At 37.9% G+C, this 27,471-nt stretch overlaps 2 protein-coding genes across 3 annotated transcripts; one reads left to right on the top strand and one right to left on the bottom strand.

Annotated features, from left to right (window-relative positions):
• Positions 1 to 5: 5 nt before the first annotated feature.
• Positions 6 to 24,822, bottom strand: elp2 (elongator acetyltransferase complex subunit 2). Of its 2 annotated transcripts, none has more exons than XM_079590356.1 (22): positions 24,473 to 24,822; positions 24,109 to 24,187; positions 23,901 to 23,971; positions 22,995 to 23,136; positions 21,542 to 21,619; positions 21,249 to 21,313; positions 21,083 to 21,149; positions 19,981 to 20,124; positions 19,557 to 19,640; positions 19,300 to 19,400; positions 12,927 to 13,055; positions 12,635 to 12,784; positions 12,344 to 12,535; positions 11,817 to 11,886; positions 11,609 to 11,707; positions 10,641 to 10,698; positions 8,780 to 8,852; positions 7,933 to 8,122; positions 3,873 to 3,994; positions 2,495 to 2,622; positions 2,285 to 2,398; positions 6 to 1,216 (listed from the first exon to the last, which is right to left on the bottom strand). In XM_079590356.1, the coding sequence occupies exons 1-22, from the start codon at positions 24,602 to 24,604 to the stop codon at positions 1,051 to 1,053; spliced, it is 2,454 nt and encodes an 817-aa protein (XP_079446482.1). In that variant the 5' UTR covers positions 24,605 to 24,822; the 3' UTR covers positions 6 to 1,050. The 2 variants fall into 2 exon arrangements, with proteins under 2 accessions (XP_079446482.1, XP_079446481.1); XM_079590355.1 differs by having other exon boundaries at positions 22,983 to 23,136; positions 24,473 to 24,637.
• Positions 24,631 to 27,304, top strand: abitram (actin binding transcription modulator). The gene is made up of 6 exons (XM_079590409.1): positions 24,631 to 25,050; positions 25,235 to 25,286; positions 25,704 to 25,833; positions 25,934 to 26,010; positions 26,098 to 26,167; positions 26,281 to 27,304. Exons 1-6 carry the CDS (start codon positions 24,984 to 24,986, stop codon positions 26,413 to 26,415), a joined length of 531 nt encoding a protein of 176 aa, XP_079446535.1. The 5' UTR covers positions 24,631 to 24,983; the 3' UTR covers positions 26,416 to 27,304.
• The last annotated feature ends 167 nt before the right edge of the window (positions 27,305 to 27,471 follow it).

The raw sequence follows: 27,471 nt of genomic DNA, 5'->3' as shown, positions 1-27,471 counted from the left end.
TTTCTGGTGTTCTTGTACAGAGTTTACTGCCATGACAAGTTGGCAACGTGCATATAACCCTGCAAAAACCCAAGTTAACAAGTTCTTATTTTACACAATGTGTTAATGTTGTTTGTCATCTTGCAGCAACACTTCCAAAACAGTCAGTATTTGGAAGTATAGTGTTCACATGGTGTCCGTTTCTGGTGTTCTTGTCCACATAATAGAAAATGTACAGGGTTTACCATCATGATAGGTTGACAAAATGCATATAACCCTTGCGAAAACCAAGTTAGCAAGTGATTCTATTACACCATGTTAACATAATGTTTAAGTCTTGCAGCTATACTTAAAAAAAAAAAGAAGTACTTCCTGAGTATTTTAGTCTTGCAGATTTTCTGTGGTTATCAAAAGCATGTCCCAGATGCTGTCGATACAACTTAAGTTGAATTGAAGCCTGAAAACATCCCTTTAATGTCTCAAGAATGACTGTCATTGGTTTCAATAAAGGACGCGCTCAATAAAAAGGAGCACATTTCCTAAATGAAACACACTATTTCTCCTGTGAATGATTCACGCCTGGTGAGTCTATGGCCCTCACGGCTCATTGTACATCTTATCCGAATGCTCATCTGTCCTTCAGGCACTGGAAACGAGAGGATGTGAGCCGGATTTTCTATTCTCTTACCGTCACTTACGGCTGTAGGTTATTACAAGAGGATTTGCCGTTCATGTGGGCGCTTTAAAAAGCCAATAAAAGAATTATAGTTAGCTTGAGATAAATCACTCCTGTGACATTTCATTACTAGAAAAGAGACATTTATTGTAATACAGAGCAATGTGTTTTTTTTTATACATCATAAATAGTATATTAGTTCGTGTTTACAGGTCATAAGTAATAGTGCTGAAATTCAAAGAACAGAAGCTGATTTAAGGGAACGAGAAAACTGCTCCCTCATGAAAAACGGCACATTCAGGCCCGCTGACGACTTCACAGCAGATCAGGCGACTGTAGTTCATTCAGACTCCGTTTTTTCAACTGGACACACTGAAGATTACCCAGAGCGCACGTCACAGCGCTGAGATTTTGATGTTGAAGATTTTGACGACATGGTCGGCGCCAGCGCTGGCTAGCTGGACCCAAGCTTGCTCTTCGTTCCTCTCCTGCTCGCCGTGTCCTGCCCGGCCCGGCCTTGGCCTCCAGCGCAGCCTCTTCACCACCAGCGTGTGACTCTGACTGTGATGGGTGGTCAAGGAAAGCCACGTGGATTCAAGGCAACCCAAATCACCCCTCACACACTTGTCTGGATGTCTCACTTCAGCTCTGCCTGTCCAAATACTTCACGGGGTGATTATACACTGGCCAATTTAAAAAATAATGCGAATAAACACAAATCGATCTTGCTTTTTAGAAACACATTTTGACTTCTTGAGCTTCTAAGGTGAGTGACTTCTAGGTAAGAGATACGTGTAAGTGCCTACACAGACGGTTTATCAATTACACCCACAGAAAGTGAGTTTAGCCAGTCGGGACTCAATCCGCTGTGGGGGAGAGAGAGAGAGAGATAGCGAGAAACAGAATGCACAACACGGCCTGGCCTCTCTCTGACACCTCATCCCCTCTCTTCACGGATCAATGCGGAAGCTGCCCACGGGAGCCCCCGTATCAACCTGAAGCTTCTCCCGAGCAGCGTGGGCCAGCTCAGATACACGAGGCCCTTTCGTTGTCAATTACACCACCAGCACTGGTTTCTGAGAGGAGGTACGACTGTCTTGCTTGGCTTGAGATCATGTCTCTTTCTGAGAAGGTAAGTTGAAAACTGAGAAACTGTGAGATTATTTTTAGGGGCTTATGAGGCAGAATGTGCTTGTCTAGTTTGGCTAAACCGCTTTGAAGAACCTGCTCACTTTTGTCAGATTTTCTGTGCCGACTGTAGGGCAGCACAATTTGGCCACAAAATCATGATTGCAAATCAATAATAATTAAATTATTACCGAATAAAAACTTAAAACAAAATAAGAACTTTAACTATCCTAATATTTCATGGTAAAAAAAAAAAATGTGTATTTAAGAAAAATAATATAATACTAATTTTACAGTAAAATGACCAATAATTATGGCCGTCAAAATTTCTGCCGTTTTAAACGTTAAACCTTCTCACTTTTATTTGCGTGGGAAAATGCAGGAAGCCCTCAAAGCTTCTCATTTGTTGACAAAAGCTGGTTTATACATGTTTCTTATTAGTTTGGACATTTCAAGAGTATAAAAAAGTGGATATATGAATATGAGCAGAAAAAAGGATACCAAGCATCAGTTTCTCCACATCTGCTCCAGTCAGATCCAGAAGACAGATCCTGTGATGGCCTCCATTTATACAGCACAATCTGCCCATTCTCTAGACCTACAGCCAGCAAATAACTGCACACAAACACGTATAATTAAGCATTTGTCCCAGACACATGATGCTAATTCTAATGATGGTGTCACAAAGATCATTGGTTACAAAATGGTCACCTCTGATCTGAACAGAGAAATGGGCAGATAGACACGGCAGTGGCTGAATCTCCGACGTCCAGAACAGAGGAGCAGGGAGTCACGCTTACACCCTCACACTCACCGACACCAGGACCCCAGATGATTACCTATAAACACACACAAGGTCAAATGTCAAAGCTCAGACTGCAGGAGAGAGGTGTACTTATTACAGAGGTGTTGAATTATTTAAAGTTGCGTGCAGTCCTTTCATTCTCATTCAAAAAGGTTTTATACATAAAGAATTAAATGGAACTTCTGAAAAATCAAGACTTCATAGATTTAGCCAAATAAGATATATAATGTTCCTGTCTGAAAATTCCCTGCCTCTAAACCTAACCCTACCTATGACTTATCCCTAAAATCAGATGAACAGATGAAGTGTGTAGAAGCACCTAATCCTGGTTATAACCCTGAACTTGTCCCTCAAATCTGATTGGTTGATTGGAATGTTGTTCCAAGATCAAAAAAGATGTTGATCCAGGAACATGTTGTACTTGGTGAGATCACATTCACCAGGGTGGACATGTTGAGATCACATGACCAGCTGAATATTTTTGGGCGAAATTTCCTTGCAGTGACTCTAATTGGAGGAATTTTCTGTACAGCATTATTATTTTAAAAATAAGATATTTAAAGTCCCCCTGTAGTCAATCATTTCTTCCCCTAAAACTCATCTTTGATCACCAAAATGACATATTTAAACATGCCTTAACATAGCTTGACTGTAACTCCACACCCTTGCCTCATTTAGTATACGCGGTTCTTTGAATATGCAAATCAAACTAGCCCCGCCTCCACTCACTCACACCAGCTCAGAGATCCACTCGTTGACCTGATTGGTTACAAGGTAGTTTTGTGACGTCAGAAACACTAGCGATTTCAAACCGCCTTTTTGAGACTGTCTTTGGTTCCCTGCCGTTTTAAGGAAAACATACTAAGCAATGGTGTTGACTTATGCATTTGCACATGGTTTGTCTTAAAGCATATTAAAAACACCACATAGACATATGAACAATAAAAGCTTAATTTTCACCACAGGGGGAATTTAAGATATATTAATAATTAATAAAATATTAATCAATGGTATATGCCTTAGGTGAAGTGAAACTAACTGTAGGTCTTTCTTTAAAGGTTTACAAGTTAAGGTTAAAACTCTATTTTTCAATGGAGATTTTACTTCCGGACTGTTGCACTCTATATTACCCGCTTTAACTCGCCAGTCCCTCCATTATCGGGCATTTTAGTTTTCTACAATGGTATATTGGTAACTGAAAACGTTTACATAATGCTGCATTCACACAACTGTGGCCGTACAGTTTCAAAACACTTGCAGAGTTCAATGTTAAACTGGACCTACCTTCTTGTCTCGACTTGATGTCACAAAGTACTTGCTGTCGGAGCTCCAGTCACATGACCAAATGATGCGTGTGTGAACCGCAGTGTCCTTGCTAGTGTTTGCGTAGAGAGAAAAGCTTGTCTCTGGAAAAAAAAAACCCGTAAAGGACAACAAATGTGATGTGATATACACAAAAGAGTATTCACATCTGTATCATTACTAAGTTAACATTCACAAAATAGTCAAATGTAGTAACGTTTAGCCTCTGCTTGCTCTAATTTCTCTAGACTGAATTTGCGGTCACCCAAACTCCAGCTACACTCTGATGATGCCACTTTGGCCAGCGTGTGCCCTGAACACACCAACCGAACACTGCTAATGTAAGCTTATGTAGCTCCGGATAGATTTCTCCATACATGACACAGCTGGACCGCCATACTGGCCTGTTCTCTGATCAGCTGTGACACTGTCTAACCTCTCCACGTCTCCAGCATACAGGCTGAGTAATACCAGCCTCAACGAGAACAGACTGCGGCATGTCTCGCCGATGCCTCGGACACTTCAGAAAATGGAGAAAGAAAAACAGACGCTCCTCTGGTTACCTTGTGTCAACAGTGATTTAGCCGTGTGCCGCATGCTCAGAATACACGTGATGAATCGGGTGGCGCTAGACAACTGCTGCTGAACGCCAGGAGAATCTTAGTGGGCAAACATCTGAAGTCCGCAATCTCAGTGTTGACAAAGAGAAATGGAGGAAGGTAAAAGCTGTCGATGAGTCAGGTCTATAAACCCTGGAGGACGCTATCTGTTAGCATTCACATTCATCTTATTGAACGTTACTTCTGAGGGGTTTTATGTAGGGCTGCACGATTAATCAAAATAACAACAAAATCACACTATGGCTTAGTGTGGTTATCAAATGGCAAACGCTGGAATTTAATGGCTTCCATGTCTCAGAGTGAAGCGCAACAGTACGCTCATGATCTGCAGTTTTCTCAGTCTGTCTCAGAGCGGATCGGTTCACTCGAACTCATCTCTGCATCTGCTGTGAGTTTGGTTCAATTATAAAGTGCATTTGGGAACACAATATGCACCAACCATCTTCCTAAACTTGTAATGAAAAGCTGTTGTCAACAAAAGAAATGCTTTAAGGGCTCCCTGCTGTTTTCATCAAATTAAAAGCTCATTGATTTAATGATTGACAATAAAGAAATGAAGACAGCCATAAACATTAGTATTGTAATTTTACAGTTGTACTGTAAAATAAAAACATTACGATGTTATTGTTCTTAAACACTCAATTATATTACAGTGAATTTATTTTGTTTAATATTTTATTTAATAATAATAAATTATTATTATGAATCAGTCATTTTGACAATCACAATTTTTTGCCAAATTGTACAGTCCTACAAACTAGCACAGCAAACCAGGTGGTAAAATCTAATTAGGTGTTCAAGCACGAAGTGCTGAAAACCTATTGTAATTGTACCGATTTTTATTATTATTATTATTATTCTCCTGTAAAACGCATCGTGCAGCCCAAACCGTAAGTGCTAGAGACTTGAAACTTTGCCACAAGGTAGTACAAAAATCGAGGAGAGGTTATCAAATTATGAGCCCGATTGGCCCATAGGTGGCGCTATAGCGCAAAAAACAAAAAAATCACACTCTTTTGCTTATATCTCAATAACCCTTTGTCCTAGAGTCAAGTGTCTTATATCAATGGAATCCTTGGCTCAAGACGGAGAAAATATCGCGGAGGTTTTTCATTTCCGGTATGCAAATTTTTCCGCCATTTTGGATTTTGTTCAAAACCTACTTTTGCAAACTAGCCCTAGGTTTTTTTGCCCGATCGGAACCAAACCAGTGCAGAAATGTTCTCTGGAGTCTGAAGATCAATAATTATCGAAAAAAAGTTGAATTATCGATTCACGGTCGCTAGGGGGCGCAAAATGAAAGTTGTGGGAGGAGTCTATTTTACTAAAATGCCTATAACTCAAGAAGTAAACTAGTTAGATTCACCAAACTTGGTACACATGTGTAGGAGGTCAATCTGAGGTCACGATAAAAAAAACGCATCGATTGACCACATGGTGGCGCTATAACACAGAAAAAACGTATAAAATCGTGGCCGTTTGTCCGATTGACTTGAAATTTGGTATGCAGTGTCTTGGCTCAAGGCCCCATGTATGTGTAAAAGGATATTGGCGTATCTCAAAAAACATGGCCGCCATTGGGCAATGAAGTTTAAGACAAGGTTAACGATGGCCAATCAGAACGAAACTCAGAGGGCATGTTCAACTCATGGCCCTAGAGGTCTGTAAGAGTTTTGAAAGAAATCGGCCACTAGTTGGCGCTAACGATTTTTTTGGCTCTGTAATCACGTGGTGTTACAAATATCATCACAAAATGCATATCATTTGATAGATCTCTTCATGCTGAACAACTTTGCCTCTAGAACCACTGCTGTCAATCAAACCGTTCATTAAATATTCACGAATATGTTAAAAACCTACTTTTGCGAACTAGTCCCTGGTTTTTCGCCCGATCGGAATCAGACCAGTCTAGGACAATTCTCTGGACTCTCTAGATCAATAATTATCGAAAAAAAGTTGAAATTTTGCATTTGGATGGGTATAATTGGCTCACTTAGAAAAGGGGTGTGTCAAAATACACTCAAAAGCCTATAAATCCTAAAAAAAAAAATCAGAACTTCACGAAAATTGGTGGGCATATGTGAAATAACATCATTAACAAGCATGCAAAATTATATGGAGATCGGACTATAGATGGCGCTATAACAGTTAGAAACAGTTAAAAACCATATATTTCCTATGGTAAACTGCCTGTATTGGCTGTAAATGGTGTTTTCCATCTATGATCAAATAATGTTCATATCATAATGTTCAAAACCAGTGCAGAATAATTATCTGGACTCTCTAGATCAATAATTATCAGAAAAAGTTGAACTCCTGCATTTGGATGGCTATAATAGGGTCACTTCAATATGTAGCCTTGACCAAGTGTCCCCGAAAGCCTATATCTTTTCAATGAATGCTCAGATCTTCTTAAAAACAGGTCAGAAGATGTGAAATAACATGATAAAGAAGCATGAAAATTGTGTGTGTGTGTTTGTGTTTGTAAGCATGCAGATTACTGGTGAAACCAAGTAGTTCAAAATGAAAGTGAGCCAATAAGTGGTCTTCTACTGCCCTCTGCTGGCCATACTAATTATTAATAGTCTTTTCACATGTGCTTTTGCATTCATATATTTAGACACTAAAAAATCCCTTCTATAACAATCACTATTATAACACAATCATATTTTGTCAGAGTTTATCATTTCATTTGTTCTGATGCTTCACATAATTGCTATCAACGTGGTAAATCGTGGTAAATAACTCTAGAAACATGGTAAATCATAGTAAATAGGGTAAATCATGCTAGAATCCTGGTAAATCATTCTAGAATGTGGTATATCATGGTAAATCATCCTGTAACATGGTAAATCAAGGTAAACTAAGATAAATCATGGTAAACTATGGTAAATCATGCTAGAATCATTAAATCATAATAGAATGTGTTCAATTGTTGTAAACCATGCTAAAACAGGGTAAATCATGGTGAATCATACTAGAACTTGGTAGGCTATATCATGGTAAACTATAGTAAATCATGCTAGATTCATGGTAAATCATACTGGAACATGGTAAATCGTGAAAAATCACACTAAAATGTGGTATATCATGGTAAATCATGCTAAAACGTAGTCTTTTCCATCTATGATGTCAGTGGTTAAATGCTTGCTAAATAAAACTTAATGTCTTAAATGCTTAAAGGCCTTAAAAGCTTGAACACCGACAAATGCTGCTTGCAGCTTTAATTTATTTATTATTATTACTATAGTAGTTTTCTTAAAAACAGTGAATAATGGTAATATTTATTATTTTGTTTCATATTTTTTATTTAATAATAGTATCAGGTTTAATAATAATAATAAAATATATTATTATTATATAGTCATGTTAACATTTAATCACTAAATGATGGACAAATGATTGGCCACAGGTTTGCTCACCTGTATCAGAGTCAGGGTTTCCACGTCTCCATAGCGACCAGGTGCGGTCTCGAGAAACCGCTAACAGGAGGCGTCCGTTTGGGGAGAAGGCCATCTGAGTGATGGTCAGGCTGTGGCAGGGCAGCGACTGAAGCTGTTTCCAGGAACTTGTGCTCCACAGGAGAATGGCAGCATGCTCTGGTTTAGAGGCCTGTGGCATAAGACGCATCGAAATCTTTCAAAATCAAAACATTTCACATTTTCAGCAGAGCTTGTCTCCTTTCTCTAAACCTCCTACATGAAGCGGCCGCAGCTCAGCCAGCACTGCTAGAGGATAAACCTCGTGTCCACAGCAAAGTCCTCTGAGCCCGCAGAACCTCCATTCCAGCCCGCCGTCAGCCCCACTGAATAAACCTCACAGGCTCCGCTCGAGCGTGAACAATGGCAGGTGACACGCAGAATGTGCTTTCATTCGGAAGGGCTTTGTGTGCGATCAGTGTGGGTTTGGCAGAACCACGGGGGCCAGACCAGGACACAAACCAATGATCTCCCTTCAACTGTCTCAGAATGTGTGTCACAGCGGCCGGAGGGCACGTAAGGCTGGTTACCAGCCCTGGTCACGAGAGTTCAATGCGTTTTTAATACGACGGGCGGCTCATTACATCGAAGAGAAGGAAAATTAACTTGCACGTGGACATCAGGGGCTAAACTGACACGAGCTTGTTAAAAAGGCAAATGACTAAATATTTCAAAGCACTTAAGGATCGGTGCAGCTTCATGGTTGCATGCTTTCCTGTGTCCTGTTATTACAGTCCACGGCTACATTTGTGTGACACTAATGACCATCTGGTCACCCGTGTGAATGTACCTTACATGCCGAGGCCAGCACAGTCTTCGCAGAATCAGACGCCAGACAAAACATCTCGAAGCCGTGCCCGTACCTGCGGAGAGGACACGGAGATAGGGGATGTTAATGAGGGCTCTGTCAGTACCTGCTCGCAAATAAAGCCCGAGCGCCGTGACAGGTTCACAGAGACAGTCGGGGCGGTGATTCAAACACGACGGATGATTTGTGTGTCAGGGCTGCCGTGAGCTCTCTCCTGTGCTTATGGGAGTGGAAGAAAGCAGTGCGCTCTGGCAGCCATTAGCAGATCTGCTTAGTAATTTCCAGCACTGGATGAATAGCTTGTGAAGCCAGGCTGTCAAAGCCTTCAGCTGCTTACAGCTGTGTATGTAAATTATTAGAGTTTATCCAGTGTGTGTATCAGGGAAAGCGACTTTGAATTCTTGTGAGCATGTTGAAATAATGCAAGTCTGTACATTTCAATTGAATGTAAATGCCTTGGGGGAAATTCCTATTTAATTGTGAAAAATACCCCATTAAATGTTTGATAATAATTTCACAAATCTTTTTTTGAATAATACGCCCATTATTCCCACCAACCAGTGCAAAATGCCACTAAGCAACCAATTCTGTAATACACTGCAGACAGTTTCAGCAAATGTCAGAGTCGTATGTCATTTTATGGCATTATTCTCTGCTAGCGAAACCTTAGGCCAGAAAATACGTTATGCAAGTAAGCACAGGAACAAATTCTCGGCTAATGCAAACGGCCCTTTGGATTGCTGTGTCGATAACAAACCTCAGTATGCAAGGGTTCGATAGACACTTCAAATGTCTCTGCTATTAAACTGGATGCTATTCAGGTAGCTAGCTAATAAAAACCAAGCAAATCTGCAGCAACACTGTTGCAGTGTTGTTTTTGGTAACTAAAACTGTTCAAATAAAGCTGAATTGAAATTAAATAAATATAGCTTGTCAGAATAACTAACTGAAATAAGTTTAAGTACTAAAATGAGTAAAACTAAAAGTGAAATAAAAATTAAAGATAAATAGAAAGATAAAAAACAGAATAAAAATTACGAAAGCATATAACAAAATTACTAAAACTAAAAAATTATTTAAAAAAATTATTAAAAACTAGAAGTATATAAATAATACTAAAATGACACTGAACTGTTGTTCCATGACAGTAGTGGACCTGGAGACTTGGAAACCATGGACATTTGAGGGAAAAGTAACTCTTGGTGTGATAAACATTTGTCTAAAGTGTTTTTTGTGTTGTTTAAGAGCTTATTAATTATTATATTATTCTTCAACATTAATATTTATTTTTTAAAGCTTTTTGTAGCATAATGATTATTTTAAAGTACCATCGTTCAAAAACGCATACATGAAACAATTGTTAAATATCACTTCTACATATTGGTTATTAGACATTTAAAAATAATTGCTACTGGTTGTTAATTTTTTTTTCTTATTAATAATAATAATAATATCAGTCGATATCTGGTTTATGCTAAAACTCAATAAAGCAACAAACTGTGGTCTTTCATTTCAGAACGCAATGACACATAACATCGAACTTGCATAACCTGAATCATTTGTATTCACATACTTGCATACAGTATATTTCCTGCCTTAGTTTCAATGTAGGAAGTTGAAGAAAGAAAGAAAAAAAGACATTTTAATTAACAATTCTGTCTTTTCTTGTTTAGTGTCAACATACAGGACAAATGGTTGTTCTTGTGAGCTCGAAATACCTATTATGCTGCATTATTTATGTCACACAAGCTGTTTAAACAATAATGTGGTGCAGCATTAGTGCCTGCTGCAAAACATCCAATGAGGGCAGACGCACACAAATGAGAATTGATGGGAGACTCACAGCTTCTGTACCTCTGGCCACAGTGTGTTCTGCAAGAGGTCGTCCTCTGTCGGAGGCTCTGGAAATACACACACACAGTCACAAAATATAAACATAGTTATTATGAGAAATGAGCAGTCTCCTATAGACGTATTTTTCAAAAGGCTCATCTTTTCATTTAGCAACAGATACACAGCCGAGCAATTTACTCAAAGCTGTTTGGAACAACAGCGGCTTTATCTACAATTTTCAATGGCCGTTAGCTTTACGACATGGTGTAAATCAAATTTAGCTCTCTTTGTGCAAGCCTGAAATAATATCGTCTCATTTAGATACACAGACACTTATGCAACACAAGCCCCAATTGAAATGGAATGGAGACCAGGCGTTTTTTTTTTTTTAATTCATCCCTGGTTTGCAGTTTTATTTTAATTATTTCCCTCTCTGCCCCTCCAGAAGAAGGGAGATGGAGAGAGTGGTATTATTCCATTAACAACTCTGTGTCCGCCTCATTGCGCTCCCCATAGCCCACAGTCATCAATATTTTAACTTTGCAATTATATAAGCCTTCTTTCTAATTATGATTCCAGATTAAGGAGCTTTTTCAATCAAATTGACAATGTTTGCTACTGTTTGCCCGGGAAAATAGAGGCATAAACCCCCCTGCTTCAACACTCACCCTCCACCCATCCCCCTCATTTGTCTCCAGTATCACTGATTCATGCCCCAGATACATTAATAAATCTGAGAAAACTGTTTTTAATAACTGCTTGTCACAAATGTAGTGTTTTCTAGGAGTAACTCCACTTACAGTGTCTATCTGATTATGTTATTCAAGCTTTTGACTATTGCCATAAAGCCGTTTGTTTTGGTAAAGAATTGCCTACTTAGTAAAAAAAATTGTTGGTTTTAGTGAAATTACCTCTTTCTCTCTATTTACAAAACCCTCACCATTTGAGAAACACTGTAATGTATAAAATTGTAAGTACCTGTGAGCTTGACAGGATGAAAGTAGGACTCTTTATATTGGTCGGACATGCTATTGAAATCTTTACTGTCCTGTTGAGGGCTCTGTGATGCGAGGTCACCTGTGAACAGATCAGATGCCACGGTAGAGTTTAGCAACTGCCTCACCGCTCTCTTTGGATCAGCACAATGCAAATTCTCCTGTGGCCAACGATTTCAAAGGGTTCATACCTTGAAACACTGCCTTGTTGGACAGGCCAAGGGCAGGAGTGCTGGCTCCCTCAGGGAGGTCTGCTATATCCTGAACACCCAGGAGACAGAGCTACACCATAAAACCTCTCTATATAAACTCAATCATTTTTTTATATTATATTACTAATTTGTAAAATTTTGTCTGAATTGCAAATTAACTTTTTGTATATGTGGTTATATAAAAGCAAAATGCTTGCAATTTTTCTGTATACGAGCACGGCTGTGTTTGGCAGCACGAGACGAGTGACACCCAAGATCAACCTGAATGGAGAATGCCATTTATGCCGTCTCATTTACCATGACCTCAAGTTACAGAAAATTAAACTCATTTAGCTACATATCTAAGAGCATGTGCATAAACATTAGCATTAGTATAATGGAAAAATGTGAGACTCATCTTAAAATCTCTTGATGATCTAAGACACAGCCCAAAGAGTAATTAAAACCGAGGTTTTATTTGACGTAACTAATTAAAGTTTGAAGATGAGATGATTCTAAGTACTTACATTACAGCTCAGCAGTTTCTCCAGAGAGGTGCATGATATGTTAGCCAAGTTCTCCACGAAATTCCGTGGAGCCTTGAACACCCGCAGGACCTTCTCGTCGGCACCGGACACAAACTGGAAACGGCCCACCATAGTCAGACACTGCATGTCAAAGCCGTGAATCTGCGGCCTCGAGATCTCGTGCCAAGTAACCTGAAAAACACAGGAAGAGTTGATCAATCTTCACCAGATAAAAATAAACTGGCACTGTTCGATCAATCAAAAATCAATGGGTTGAAGTGTCGTTTAAACCTGTGAGCATCCTTTTCTCGTCCAGGGTGTAAAGAGTCTAGTGGTTTGGTCTGATCCGACAGTGATGATAAACTCTCCCTCGGGGTCCCAGCTCAAGTCCTGCACTGCATTAAAGTGACCCGAAATGACCACACTAGGCCTCCATCCTCCCTGTGCAACACACACATCTCCATATTCATTTACCCCATTTACTATAAATCATAATAGACTTCGATTTCACATTTTAAATAGGTAAACAGTAATGTCTGCATAAAGAGCTTGTTACTGAAGGATGTTGTCAATTACATCTGACCTGGTTTCTGTCACAGTGCCAGAGGTGCAGCGCTCCGTGAAAGGCATGCGCCAAAATCATAGAGCCGTCTGGACTCATCTGGCATCCATAGAAACCCAGGGTGTTTCCTCCAACTTCCCCAACACGAACCTTAATCAGGGGTCAACAAGAAATAATGGAGAAATAATTATTCAATTAAATTATTACACATCAAAACTGAAAAGTTCTTGTAACTACTTAAAAATGTCTGTTAAATAAGAAGTATTGGTTTTATTTGTTCAATCCAAAACAACATATTACACAATATCTCTGGGGGAAAAAACTAAGGTTAAACGCTTTGTTCAAGGATGCCATAGTGGACTAGTCACCCCTTGAAAGACATTTTGGTTGTATGTTTCCCATACGTCACTTTAGTGTGCTGCATAACTACCATAGTGCGCTGGACTGTTAGAGAAATTAACTAGCTAGTCATGACTATTTCCCAAAACCATAGTATCTTTGCCACACGTCCGTCGTTCAATCATGTTAGTTGACGTCATAAAGGTTGTAATAACTGCCAATGAATCATTTTGGCATTATGTAAAAGATTATTTCTGTAAATAAGCAATGCATCTGAGAAGTACTATTTTTGTCCTCTGTTGTTTTGCCTTATTCCCAGATGTTTGATTCAATCACAGGTTCCCCAATCCCCATATGTCATATTCTGGAGTTCCTTTGGGATACTAAGGCACATATACACCCACACTATTCAAAAACGGCACTTTCATTCTCTCGACAAACTAAACTGTGAATGTAATTTGTATATATGGAACGAATTATATACATTGTGCTTTTTTTGATCAATAGTATGACTATGAGCTATTCAAGCCCATGTCATACTAACAAGAAAATATGGTTCAAACTACAGGTTGAGAGCTGTAATTCAAACCATACAACTTTGCAATGCTGTTCACAAATGTTCATTAGAACTATGGTTATAAACTCTTTTGGGTTTTTTTGTTTTGTTCAATTGATTATACAGAGAGAATGACATTGTGTTGCAGCTGTTGTGAGTTAATTGCCTGGGGTGGCTAATTCAATCCCAAAGAGCAACTTTATAGGAAAACAAAAAGCTGGGAACTGTTCTGTTCAGTCACGTTCTTGATGACGAGTTTGTATAAGAGAGGCCTTTGCTGGTGTCACTGCCCCCTGATAAACCGGCTGGTCAAGCAGGACGCTAATTAGTAGTCATGAATCCTGAGCAATCTGAGTTGAGAGTCTACAGCTGTGCTCCATCTCCGTTAAGTAACAGTCTGAGGACACCAATTAATCAGGCCGACAAGCGAAAAGCACAATGTATGCAAAGAGGAGACTATTAAATGAGAAATAAATCGTGTTTGCTTCCTTTGAATGCAATAATGTGATGTTGAACGTAATCACGCACACATTAAATCAAATATGAGCCTCGGAAGGCTAGGAGACAAAATGGTCACATGAAGAATGAATCAGTGTAAACTCCCCTGACTGGGCTGGGCTATGAATACCAAAGCACTGTAATTGTTTTTCAGCAAACTGTAGCGCGGCTTGCCCTCTGTCTGGCCCGTGTCTAACATGCTTAATGCAGCTCGAGTGTCTCACGGTAATAGGGGAAGCGAGTCGTGCAACAGAGCAAGCGGTAACATTGTATAAAACAAGATAATTAGTCATGATTATGCCATCAGCGATAACCTGCCTCTACATTTATTTATGGTTGTGTGCAAGCAAAGACTGATGCTCCAGCCTCAACATCTGCATTACCAATACACACCCAGAGGGTGAAGAAATTATTGTGTAGTTTTATCGAAACACACTTACGGCTGTGAAAAGCAGGTATGAAAATTTCAGTTGACACTTGACAGGCATCACAATGGTGTGTCCCGTTGACCTTGAGCAGGACAAGACACTTCCAGCAGCCGTGTTAAGAGCAGCGGTGATCCCTTGCGTTCAGGGGTGTCACCGCTCAATGATTCACAGTCTCTTGTCATGCCCAGCAGAGCATGTCTCAAAGATATTGCCAGATCAGGTGGCAAGCTTAAGCTCTTCATCAAAACGACAACACTAGATGGACAAATCAGCTATCTAACACTGAGATTTTAACACTGCCACAAGACATGCAGGACATGTTCACACAGAGCCATGTTGGCTGGAAAACACGGATTTAAACCTAAATCCACAAACCACCGAACGTAAGGGCTATCAATGCTTCGGTATACGTCAATAGAGAGACATGCCCTTCACAGGCATATCCTACGCTACGGAGTGAATATGGCGGAACTAATGACTGCGATAAAGAGAGCCCTTCACTTTGAATGGCACGGATCTCTGCGAGCCATTCTGGAAAGAGTGATGCAACATTAACCGGATTGATTTTGAATTCCATCCACATGGCTACTCGTATATCACGGCCAAATCTCATGGGTAAAATGTGCAATCACTCTTGTTTAGGGATGGAACACTGATATGGATCTGTGGCACACTGTGTGTTGTAACACAACCACAGAGTTTGGGATGGTACAAAAAGAAAACAACGCGGGGAACCACGAAACTCATCATGAGGTTGATATTCTGGAAATGAACAGCACCTCAGTACTACATCAGGTCATGTGGCCTAGAAGTTAAAAGATCTGAGCTGGTAACAACAGCAAGGCAGCAGATTCGATTCACAGAGAATACACATAAAAAAGACGGAACCAATGAGAAATGGGTACATGTAAGTTTGAAGCCCACCAGAAGCAATCCATGAACTATCAGCGTTATGCCCTTGAAATGTACTTAGCGCAAGCTGTTACAGGGTGATTTAATAAGTATAAAAGCGTTTGCTAAATGATTACGGTACTTGGATTATCTTGCACTTTATCTTACAAGATAAAGGTAATCGCTACCGGACAAACTAATGCTTTACTCATAGTTTCATTCCTGTATAGATGAGAGATTAATGAAGCTGAATGTGAGCAATGCAACAATTATGGATACTGAGAGCAGCTCAATAGTACACCAACTGGAGGTGTGTGTGTGGGTCATGAGGTCTAGAGGTTAAAGATCTATCATCATAATCCATCCATTCTCCCTTCTGGTCTGTCAGAGAGAACAAACCATTAGCACAACAGAGTCTCAGTCCCACACACACACACACACCGTTCATGACTTATTAGAAGGGTGTACTTTACCCAGCGGTTTGCCTGGCCACTCCACAGCAAAGCAGTTCTCTACTAAATCTGACCAATTAGTCTAATCATTATGGAGAAGACTCTTCTTTGTAGATGTGTTAATTAGCCAAAGCGATGTTGGTCATTTTCTGCTTAGTAGGGCACTGGCAGTCAGTCAATAACTGTGCAATGAAGGCAAGTTTTAGATAACATAAACGGCCATATTTATGGATAAGTAATTAGCACAGGCCTTTTCGCACCAAAACTATAGCAAAGCTAGGGGTGGGCAATATGACCAAAATCTTATTTCACAATATGACATTTCATTTTAAGATAGCAATACATATCACAAAACAGTTCTTTTCATTATTTTATTTTTGTTATTAAATATAAGAATAAAGAAGCAAATTACAAACAATAGGACAAATACAATACAGTAGAAATTCTGTATTTTATACAGAAATTGAATCAAATGTAAATATAAAACGCTGCAAAGTCTTCACTGAATTATTAAATATAAACTGATTCTTATTATTCTTTATTCAGTCAAGAGCAGTGAGTGATTTTCTCTTAGTCTTTTGTTGTTTGATTAACATTAATGACACAGACTGCAACAGGAATATTAGGCTGTTGTCAATTCATGTTTATTTATCACTCTAAAGTCATATATTTACATACCACGACACAAACTACATAGCAAAATCTCTAATGATAGAACCGATAAGACTATACTATCACCACGATATATATAATAACATACCGCCCAGCCCCAAACAAAGCTAATGTGAATAGTGCAATTGAATCAAAGATTAGCAGCAAAAACAATCAGTAAATAAAGTGAGATTAAATCCATAAAATGACTTTGCCTTATTTCATTTATTATGTAATTGTTGGAGGTTTGCATGAAGTGTATATTATAAAAATATGTATCTAAATTAATTAATAATTAAGCTTATATTATTGACCCGACTTGCTTCATCCTCTGCAAAAATTATAATAATTCTACACACTCACAAAAATCGTTGCTTGTCATCCGCTAAATGTTCACTACTGGTGTAAATTACTCCACAGGAAACCATTGTGTCTATTATTTATGATAATAATATTTATGTTTAGTGTGAAAGGGCCTTTATGCTACAACCTTATCAGTTTTTGTTTTCTTTTTTCAAGTGCACAAATTAAAATATAAATCCCCATTTATGAGCACATATTATATCTGTTTATTCTGTTACTTATCTCTTAGCCTGAGCTGAAGCTGAAGTAGGGGATCAAAAGGTGGAAATCAGAAAGGATGTATGATAACCCACATTTATTTCCTTAGTCTCCATGAATCTGTCAGTTCAAAGGCTCCACATCTGATAACCCAGTTCACACCCACCTCATATCGTATGCCCTTTACGACTCAATACAGAAGACACATGCAGTGCAGAAATAACAGATGTGGAACAACCCAACTGCATCCAGGTACAACACAAGACCTGGAATCAACCTCTCTCTTCTCACAACTACAGCTCACAGCCTTTCATTTTTTAATTGGACATGCCTTAGTATGACAAAACACGTGCATCCTCATACTAAAACGCTCCAAGTGTCAGATTCAGGAGGAGCCATTGATCTGAACCCAGAGACCTTTGTCTGTGTGCCAAGATCAAAGTGACTACCGGTACCTCTTATTAATCAAACACACAGCCGATGCGGTGGCAATGCCAATCAAAACGTTTTATTATTACTGATGTGAAAAATATTTCCAGATTTAAGGTTATCTGAGGTATCGCCATCCCATTTTTGAGAGGATCCAATTATTCACAGTCCCTTACACAGATGGAAAAGAATAAGCTTAACTGTGCAATTGTCAGTGTGTGGACTAAATTTGACGCAGTTAGCCGAAAGAGGGCAGATATATCCTACATGACCCAGAGCAGAGAGCATAACATTTTCATTGCTTCTATTTTGTCAATTGCTTGTTTTTGCATTGCGTCGGATTTATTTGAAATGTGCCATATAAATACTTAAAACAACGTTAAATAACAACAATGCACACTGTGGTTTAAAACAGTGGTTCTCAACTGGTTTGGCCATGGGACCCACATTTCCCCATGGTCATTAAGCCGTGGACCAAATTTAAGGCTGTTAAATAGCAGTCCCAAACTAGTTTTTGTTAGTACAATAAAGTTATTAAGAGAAGTCTCTGACTCCCGGACCATCAGTACTGGTTCCCCAAGGCTGTGTTCTTCCCCCTTTACTCTTCTCCCTTTAACTAACAGCTGCACCTCCAGTCACCAATCCGTAAAACTACTGACACCACCTTCATTGGGCTCATTTCTGAGAGGGATGAGTCTGCCTACAGGTGTGAGATTGACCATTTGGTGTCCTGACAACCTGGAGCTTAATGCTGAGAAAACAGTGGAGATGGTGGTAGACTTCAGGAAGAACCCATCCCTATCATCCTGTGTGACTCCCCAGTCCATACTGTGAATCATCATCACCCAGGATCTCAAGTGGGTGCTGAACATCAACTCTCTGATTAAAGAATTTACTTTCTACGGCAACTAAAGAAGTACAACCTACCAAAGACAATGATGGTGCACTTCTACACCTGCATCATCGAGTCCATACTCATCACCACCTGGTACTGCTGCCACTGCCAAGGACAAAAGCAGGCTGCAGTGTGTCATTCAACTGCTGAGAAGATGATTGGTGGAGATCTGCTACCTCTTCAGAACCTGTACGCTTCCAGGACCCTGAAGCGGGCAGCACTCTTCCCCCTCTCACCCTGGGCACAAACTGTTTGAGGCACTACCCTGCAGCAGGAGGCTGAGGTCCATCAAGACTAATTCCTCACGCCACAATAACTATTTATTTTCATCCACAACTGCCCTCATTATCAACATTCAGGATCCACCACTATGGACATTACACATAAAAAAAAAAAAAACAGCAATGTTGTCTCATATGCGTTACATTAACACAGAGTGCTATACTGCACCTTCTTATGTCAAACTGTGAGAATGTTTGCACATCTTTTGCACATACTGCACTAATGCATAGAAAATGTTTCTATTTTCCAAAAAAAATATATATTTATGCTCATAGTAAACCCCCAGTACTTGCCGTGATTCTGATTCTGATTCTACAATGTGTATCACTAGTGCAGAATGCCTTTCAATCCACCTTCTATTTTTTTTTTTCCAATGACAGTATGTATTTAGTAGTACGCAAGGTGACTTTACCAGTTCCACCCACACGCCTGAATCCTCCTCTGGCCCCCATAAGATCATGGTTTTGTCCATTGAAGCAGAGAGCAGTTTCAGGGGCTGTTCCACTGAGTCACCTGCAGGGGGAGACAAGTAACAAAACACAGGCAGAGACTGGATAAATACAAAAAAGGTACAAACAAAATAATACAAACAAAATAATACAATGTCAATTTCACAGCACATTAGAGTTAAATTAAGACACAAAATCAAATGAAAAGATTCAGGACTACCTTTGACACATGGAGGTTGCCAGTGAATTCCATAAACCCAGTTTTCATGTCCAGCCAACACAGTTTCAAGACTCACAGCAAATTCTAGATTCACAAACATAGAGAAAGAAATAAACATAAGTTATGACAGTAATACACTATGTCTTTATTTATCGGTGAGGGGCAAATAAATAACTTGCATATTTTTCTTTACTTACAAAATATAGTCTTTACTAGCCAGTGAATTTTTGCATTTAAGTCCTGGCAAGTTTTGGACTCTGATTACAAAACAATGTATACGCAATCCTTGATTTTAAGTATCTATAAACCAAGACATGGTTTCAAAACTAAAAAGATAATCAAGCAACTATTCAACTGAACAATAACCAATTTCTATAAGTCACACAACTAAATTACAAATTACACGCAAAGCCTCCAGTCTCACCATCTCCAGACACTTGAAAGATGTTCTCCTTCATTTTAATAACAGCGTCAGTCTGATGGTCCGCTTCAGCCACAGTCTTGGCAAACAGTCTCCACACTCTGATCATACAGTCCTGTGAACAGCTGGCTAGCCACAGCTCTCCATCTATTCAGCAGTTGAAACACAAGTAAAGTCAAAGTAGTATGTGATGCTTCAAATCCTATTTTCACTGCCGTTGCTGTATCATATGTATTAAATGGGTCTTTGATTTGGATGGGACATATATCTATTTAATAGCCAATGAAAATAATAATATAGTCTACATATTTTAGTTATTAGCAAGTAGCAACTAGTCAATTTGGTCAACTTCTGGTAGGTAGCAGGATAGGAGGGACAGTCTACAAAGAATTCTGTTATGAGTCATATATATTTGTTTTCCCAGAAGGCTGTCAAATTGTAAATATGCTTATCAGTTAATGTCTTAGCTAGGATTACCTAACAGCTATCAGACATTAATTACCATTCACAACAAAAGTTTGGGGTCGGTAAGATTTTTTAAATGTTTTTGAAAGAAGAATCTTATGCACATCAGGAATGCATTTACTTGATAAAAAAAATATTAATAATAAAAATAATAAGTAAAAAACAGTAATGCTGTTTTTTATTTTACATATTCAATTTTATTTATTTTACAATGTAATTTATTCCTGTGATGCAAAGCTGAATTTTCAGCATCATTACTCCAGTCTTCAGTATCACATGACCCTTCAGAAATCATCCTAATATGCTGATTAAGTAGTCAAGAAACATCTCTTATTATCAATGTTGAAAAGTGAAGTGCTGATTAATATTTTTGTTGAAACCTTGATACATGTTTTCAGAATTCTTCAATGAACATCAATTATTTGAAAACATGTATGATTATAAATGTATTTACTGTAAGTTTTGATCAATTTAAGAGTCCTTCCCAAGTAACCTCGTTCTGAAGGACTGAAGGCTAAAAGGTTAAATTTAGGTTTTGTTGTGTCTTTAATTATCAAGATCCTAAAACAGGCTTAATTTTAACCACACTTAAATATAATATTTTCTTCCTAAGCACATTTATTCCACTCAGAAGTCCTACCTTTCGTGGCCCACTCCACACTTCGGATCCAATCCTCATGTCCTGTCAGGGTCAGAAGCCTCTGAAACTAAACACAACCACACTTAACAACCACACCCCCACATGACATGCGGAATATGAACAGATCTTACGGCATTAATATAAAGTACAGACGCCTCAGTCTTACCTGTCCACTGAGCTGCACGTACAGGTGAACTCTGCTGTCATCTCCTCCACAGGCGAGCACTGGAACTGCAAGAGATGATATCCTCCTCATTCACATGGACATACGAGGCAGACAAGTAACTAAGTCTATTCACGCCATCTATAAGTAAAATACAGCTACAGTCCAGAGGTGAATAATGTAAGAGGGCAGGCTAACGTCGCCCCAGGACATTTTTAAAGCACTGAATGAGATTTGAACCTGTGATAGGGATGGACGGTCCTGCAAATCAACACGGAGCTCCAGGCACAGCTTACCTCTGCTGCCTGGCAACAGGACCAAGGACACATCCATCATGAACCCACTCCCAAAACATACGGTCTGGAGGCATTCAGCTAATGAAGAGAACACAAACACCAGAATCAACCCATCTAACTCATAATGAATCCTTATGAAAAAAAGAATATCTTATTATTATAAAGTAGGGTATTGATAATCCAAAAATATACATTAATATAAGACCAATTACCCAGAAAACCTAATAATGCACTCAAAAGAAGTGTGGGTTCTGCGTGACAAATCACTAGATTACTGTCAATTGAATGTTAGGGGAATGATGTAATTCATCATCATCATCGCATGACTCAAATTGTGTCAAAACAATACAGAAATATTGCATTTACCATCTATGGCTTTCACACACAATTCATCACAAACTTTGGCCGCTGAAATATCACTCTCTTTCTGAACAGTAAGAATGGACATCAGAAAGAAAGCAGTAGGATCAAATAAATTATGCATGAGCTTTCATTCATAGTTTGAGCTCTTAATTCTTAAATCTTAATTGATTTTTAGGGAGAGACTTAAATTTAAGACACATTTCCTTCATGATTAGCCTCTTCTTATTACTTATGTAAATGTGACTTGTCTAAAGTCACTAAATGAGTGACATGCTCACATGTATTAGATGTAGACATATTAAACATATTGAATATATATAAATGCACTACCATTCAAAAAGATTGGGGTTGGTGTGATTTTGTTCTCTTATGCTCAGCAAGGCTGCATTTATTTGATAATAAAATACAGAAATAACAGTAATATTGTGAAATATTATTACAATTAAAAATAACTGGTTTCTATTTTAATGTCATTTAAAAGGTCATTTATTCCTGTGATGCAAAGCTGATTTTCAGCATCATTACTCCAGTCTTCAGTGTCACATGATCCTTCACAAATCATTCTAATATGCTGATTTGCTGCTCAGGAAACATTTCTTATTCTTATCATATCTATGTGGCTTAAAATGTTTGAGATGCTTTTTTTCAGGATTATTTGAAAGTTATGCAGAAAGTTACATTAGCAGTGAAGACATTTTATAATGTTACAAATTATTTCTGTAAATGTAATGCATCCCTGCTGAACAAATACATTTTTTAATCAAACTGACCCCAAACATTTAAAGTAGTGTACATGTAATTTAAACAGATATTTAGAAAATTTCTGTTTGATATACTATTTAATCTCTGTTGTTCTTGGTCGCAATCCATAGCAAATTCTACTTTATCCCTACGATGACAAATAAATCGATTTTGAACTATATGCACTGAATTTTAATTAAGGGCTAGTTATCATTTACAAGAACCAACCACCAGATGTCAGGCTTGGAGAATTAAAAAAATCCTCAAACACTTATTTAAAAAATGCATTGATAAATTGAGTACTTTCAATCCACACTCTCATGAACTGAAAGCTCACTTCTTGTTTTACCTGTACCAGAGGTGCATGTCCAGAGTTTAACAGTGGAGTCAGATGATGCTGAGGCCACCAGTAAGTGAGAGGAGGACAGAGACACGGCGTCCACCGAACACACGGGCCCCGAGTGTCCTGAACACACTGCACATGCTGTGAACTGAGCAGAAGAGGGACAAACTCAACTCAAATCACTATTAGTGTTCATATAATTAAGCTTTTATGATTATCCATTTATAGAAAAATATACCAGAAGATAAGTTACTTCACAGAATATATATAATTGACACAGCTGGGTCATTCCTGTTCTGTAATCAAACTTGTTATTCATCGGTTATATTTATGTATTTTAAACTAATTTAATTTATTTAATAGATTTTATATATATATATTTTTATATTATTATTATCTAATTTAACTATTTTCTTAATATATATATTTTTACCGTTTTTCTCTAAAATTTTCCACTAACAGGTAGTAATGGTGTTAACATCACTAAGGATTTCTTAAAACAAGGGATGTGTTGCAATATTTATAAAGATTTGACTGCATAATTGTGTTTACTTTTTACAATAGGTTTCATATTTGTGTGGTATGTAATATTGTTTGTGTTATATTTTTTTGCAGCACCAAGGAAAGCACTTCCAAAATTCATTGTACGCGAATATGATGACAATAAAGGCTTTCTATTCTATTCCACAGAGATTACAAAACACTATGGAAAGTGATACTGAGAGCATAGAACCAGAGTAGGCTAACGTTACATGTTTTTTTTTTAAAATGGCAACATCAGTTCTAGTTGATTTAATAATTAATAATATATTAAGAAAATACTGTACAATTAATAAAAAGTACTGCATAACAGAAACGACCCAATTATATTGTCAGCATAAGTATTTATTGATTGTTATTGTAAACACATACCTTCCCATCCTGCTTCTCCCAAACAATAACATTATTATCTGACCCACCAGATACCAGCTCGGTTTCCGGACCTAAAGAAACAGACAACTTACATTTCTACAAGTTCCTTTGTTTTCATTGTGTCTGGCCGTGACAGAAAGTTGAAATATAATGTATGTAACTTATGCATAAGATAATTTATGAATGATGGTTAAAGTCAAAGACTTACTGCAATCTTGTTTATGAACCCACTGGACAGCATTCACCCTTCCAGTATGTTTATTAAGCAACTCGACAATCCTTATTTCCTGATGATAATCATTAATAAATAAAATTAGAGTGAAACAAACCTGTCACAGTATCAGTGACCTGTCACATTTTATTTGAAAGTTCACTAAACACATTTACTGTTAAACTGCTTTATCAGAAGGTACACTTACATGACTTTGAGTTATACGTTTGTACATCATTGCATTAAAGAATCGGAACATGTGTAAGTACATTATGTAAGTGCAATAGTGCAATAATAATATGCCATTGCCACAGTGCATCAGCATCATTTCAACTAAAGTAAATAATCATTCAGACGGTACCTGTGGATTATACAGGGCAACTGAATTGCATGTCCCAAATGCGATGAGACCTCCTCTGCCCCAAGACACAACATTGGGAGTGCGATTAGCACAACAAGAGACATGACATGTGTCCATTACAGGCGCTGACATCTTCGACGCTGCTGTGTGTTACAGTTAAAAAGAACCGGGAGAATATGCCATGATAGTAGTTCCTGAAATATTTAGTAGAAATAGGTTTCTCTAATAATACAGTTGAATGGGATTGAAAAATAATTGGTATACATTTATTATTATATAAAGTAAATATGCACGACACAGTGATGCAAAATTCCGGCAGTCACCACAATTTAGTGTAACCGGATGTAAATTCAGAGCGGACGCCGGACGGTTTTTTTGTGTAGCTTAATTTCTCGTCCGGCTTCAAGCGTCTCTGTTTGGATCTGACCAGACTCTCTAACGTTAACGTTACCTCTCTAAAGTTGTTTCTTTCTTTTTGAGATAATCGCTGTTTTAAGCGGTGGGTATTGATATGGAAGACAGTGGAAAGAAAGGCCCATCAGTAATCGAGCGATATTTCACACGCTGGTATAGAACAGGTGAGATGTGCTGATCGGTAACGTTATTGTCAATTCTGTTTTGTCTGCTATTATCAATTGATATTATTAGCTTAATGCATGTTCAGATTAGCATTGTGAAGCGTGATTTTCTTTAAATATACCCACTATGCATTTTAAACATGTTGATTAATTACTATGTTGGTGTATGCTGACGTAACGTTAGATCTGAAGGGAAAAGTATGTGAGGATCACTGCATTCTACAACACTCCAACAGGTAACGTTAGTCCTATATATATTATATAGCATACATTTATTCCCTCTTTACTGTGAAGTTTTGTTAGCGTTTCTTCAACTACTTACACTTTTACAGGGTTCTTTTTGTTATATGAATATCAAAACTCATAACAAATAAATTTGATGTAGGCTATATTCAAATCTGTACATAAATCCTTAATCTATAAAAATCAACCATGTTTATTGTATGAAATGGTTTATATATGCATTGTATTTTTTACAGAAATTACAGTTGCTACATAGTTGTACACAATCTGAATATATAATCTGAGATATGGATTGAAATGACACCATGTTGGAAATGTTCATGATTCATTCATTCATGCATGACATGTCCACTTTATTTTGAAGTCCACAAATGTCCATTATCTCTAAATTCACATTTTCTTCTCATCAGAATATGCGTCATCACACTTGCAGAGTCTCATCCTATCCTTCAGAATGGACGAAAAATTAAAAACATAAACTACCAGATCAGTGATGGATGCAGCCGCCTGAAGAACAAGGTGTCTGGAAAGTCAAAGCGAGTGGGTACCTTTGAATTGAATGATAATTGTGATTAATTACTAATACATCTTAATTTACTCTTTTCCTGAACATTATAATACGTTTCAATTTATTCTGCAGGGTGGTCAGTTCCTGACAGAGTTTGCACCACTGTGTAGAATAACGTGTACAGATGAACAGGAATACACCATATACAGGTCAGTTATAAAGAGTGCCACTGGATATACATCACATTCAGTTTCTATAATCATAAAATGATCTCAATTAAACCTATATTTTCACAGCTGTATCAGAGGACGTCTCCTAGAAGTAAATGAAGCCATTATGAACAAGCCGGATCTGTTATTGGAAAGGGTGAGCATCTGTATACATCATAACTCACAATACATCTTTAAAAAAAAGATAAATCCTCTTTTTTCCAACCTAAGACCACATGTGACTTGTGCGTCCATTATATTTTTCCACAGCCTTCCACAGAAGGATACATTGCGGTTATATTACCTAAATTTGAAGAGAGTAAGAGCGTCACCGAGGGCCTTCTGACCAGAGAACAATATGAGGAGGTTCTCGCAAAAAGAAACCAACAAGAAGAGCCTTGCTGAGATCAACTTGCACTTTTTAAACTGCTGAGTCTCCTTTGAGGAATAATTGCTTCAAGCAGGTGAGAACATCTATGGCATCATGGCTTTGTGCCACTTACATTTCAAAAAGACATCTTGAGAAAATGACGACTTGAAGGAATGAAGACCTGTCTGCTGGATCCAGAACAGTCTTGGATTTCACTGGGTTGCATTTTGTTGGACCATGAGATGCACAAATATGCCATTTTCATGGTTATTGTTTAGTTTGTTTCATTAAGAACTATTTTCATTTGAGGAGGAACAAGTCTATATCCTCGCAGACACTTGATTTTCCTTCTGGTTGCTATAAAACTGCCGGAGATCATTGTAGTTTTGAGCAATGCTAAATAAAGGAACCACTCTCTTCTGGACAGATTCCCATTGAATATGTTCATGTATTGCACTGTTCAAATGCCATGTTTTGTTTTTAATCAATCAATTTTACACATTAAACCAAACTAAGGTCAGTGCTCTCAAAACAACTAACAGCCATGTGACCGTTTTGTAATTTTCCCTAACAAGATTTTGCACTTTCTATACAGATAACAAATTGCGTACAGTACAGTACATCACAAGCAAAATGTACACTACCATTTTAAAAGTAATATTTGTATTCAGCAAGGATGCATTAAATTGATCAAAAGTGACAGTAAATATATTTAAAAATATTTATTGTATTACAAAATGTGTTCAAAATGTATAATAATAATAAATGTTTCTTGACAGCAAATCAGCATATTTCTGAAGGATCATGTGACACTGAAGACTAGAGTAATGGTGACTAAAAAAAAAAGTATTCCATCACAGGAACAAATTATATTTAAAAATGTTTTATCAAATAAATGCAGCCTTGAGCAGAAGATAAAACTTACTGAATCTTGTGAACAGTAGTGTGTAAACATGCATTTTCAATAGGATTGTGTCTATACATGTACCCAACAGAGAATAGTTTTGAAGTTAGTATGTGCTTTAATAATTGTTAATTGAGGATAAGTACTTCATAGATAAATTAGATGACCTTAGTGTAAAACTGAGTTA

Source organism: Phoxinus phoxinus (assembly GCF_949152265.1).
Source record: "Phoxinus phoxinus genome assembly, chromosome: 19".
Taxonomy (NCBI): Eukaryota; Metazoa; Chordata; class Actinopteri; order Cypriniformes; family Leuciscidae; genus Phoxinus; species Phoxinus phoxinus.
The sequence above is the reverse complement of the archived record's forward strand: the minus strand, read 5'-3'. Positions and strand labels throughout refer to the sequence as shown.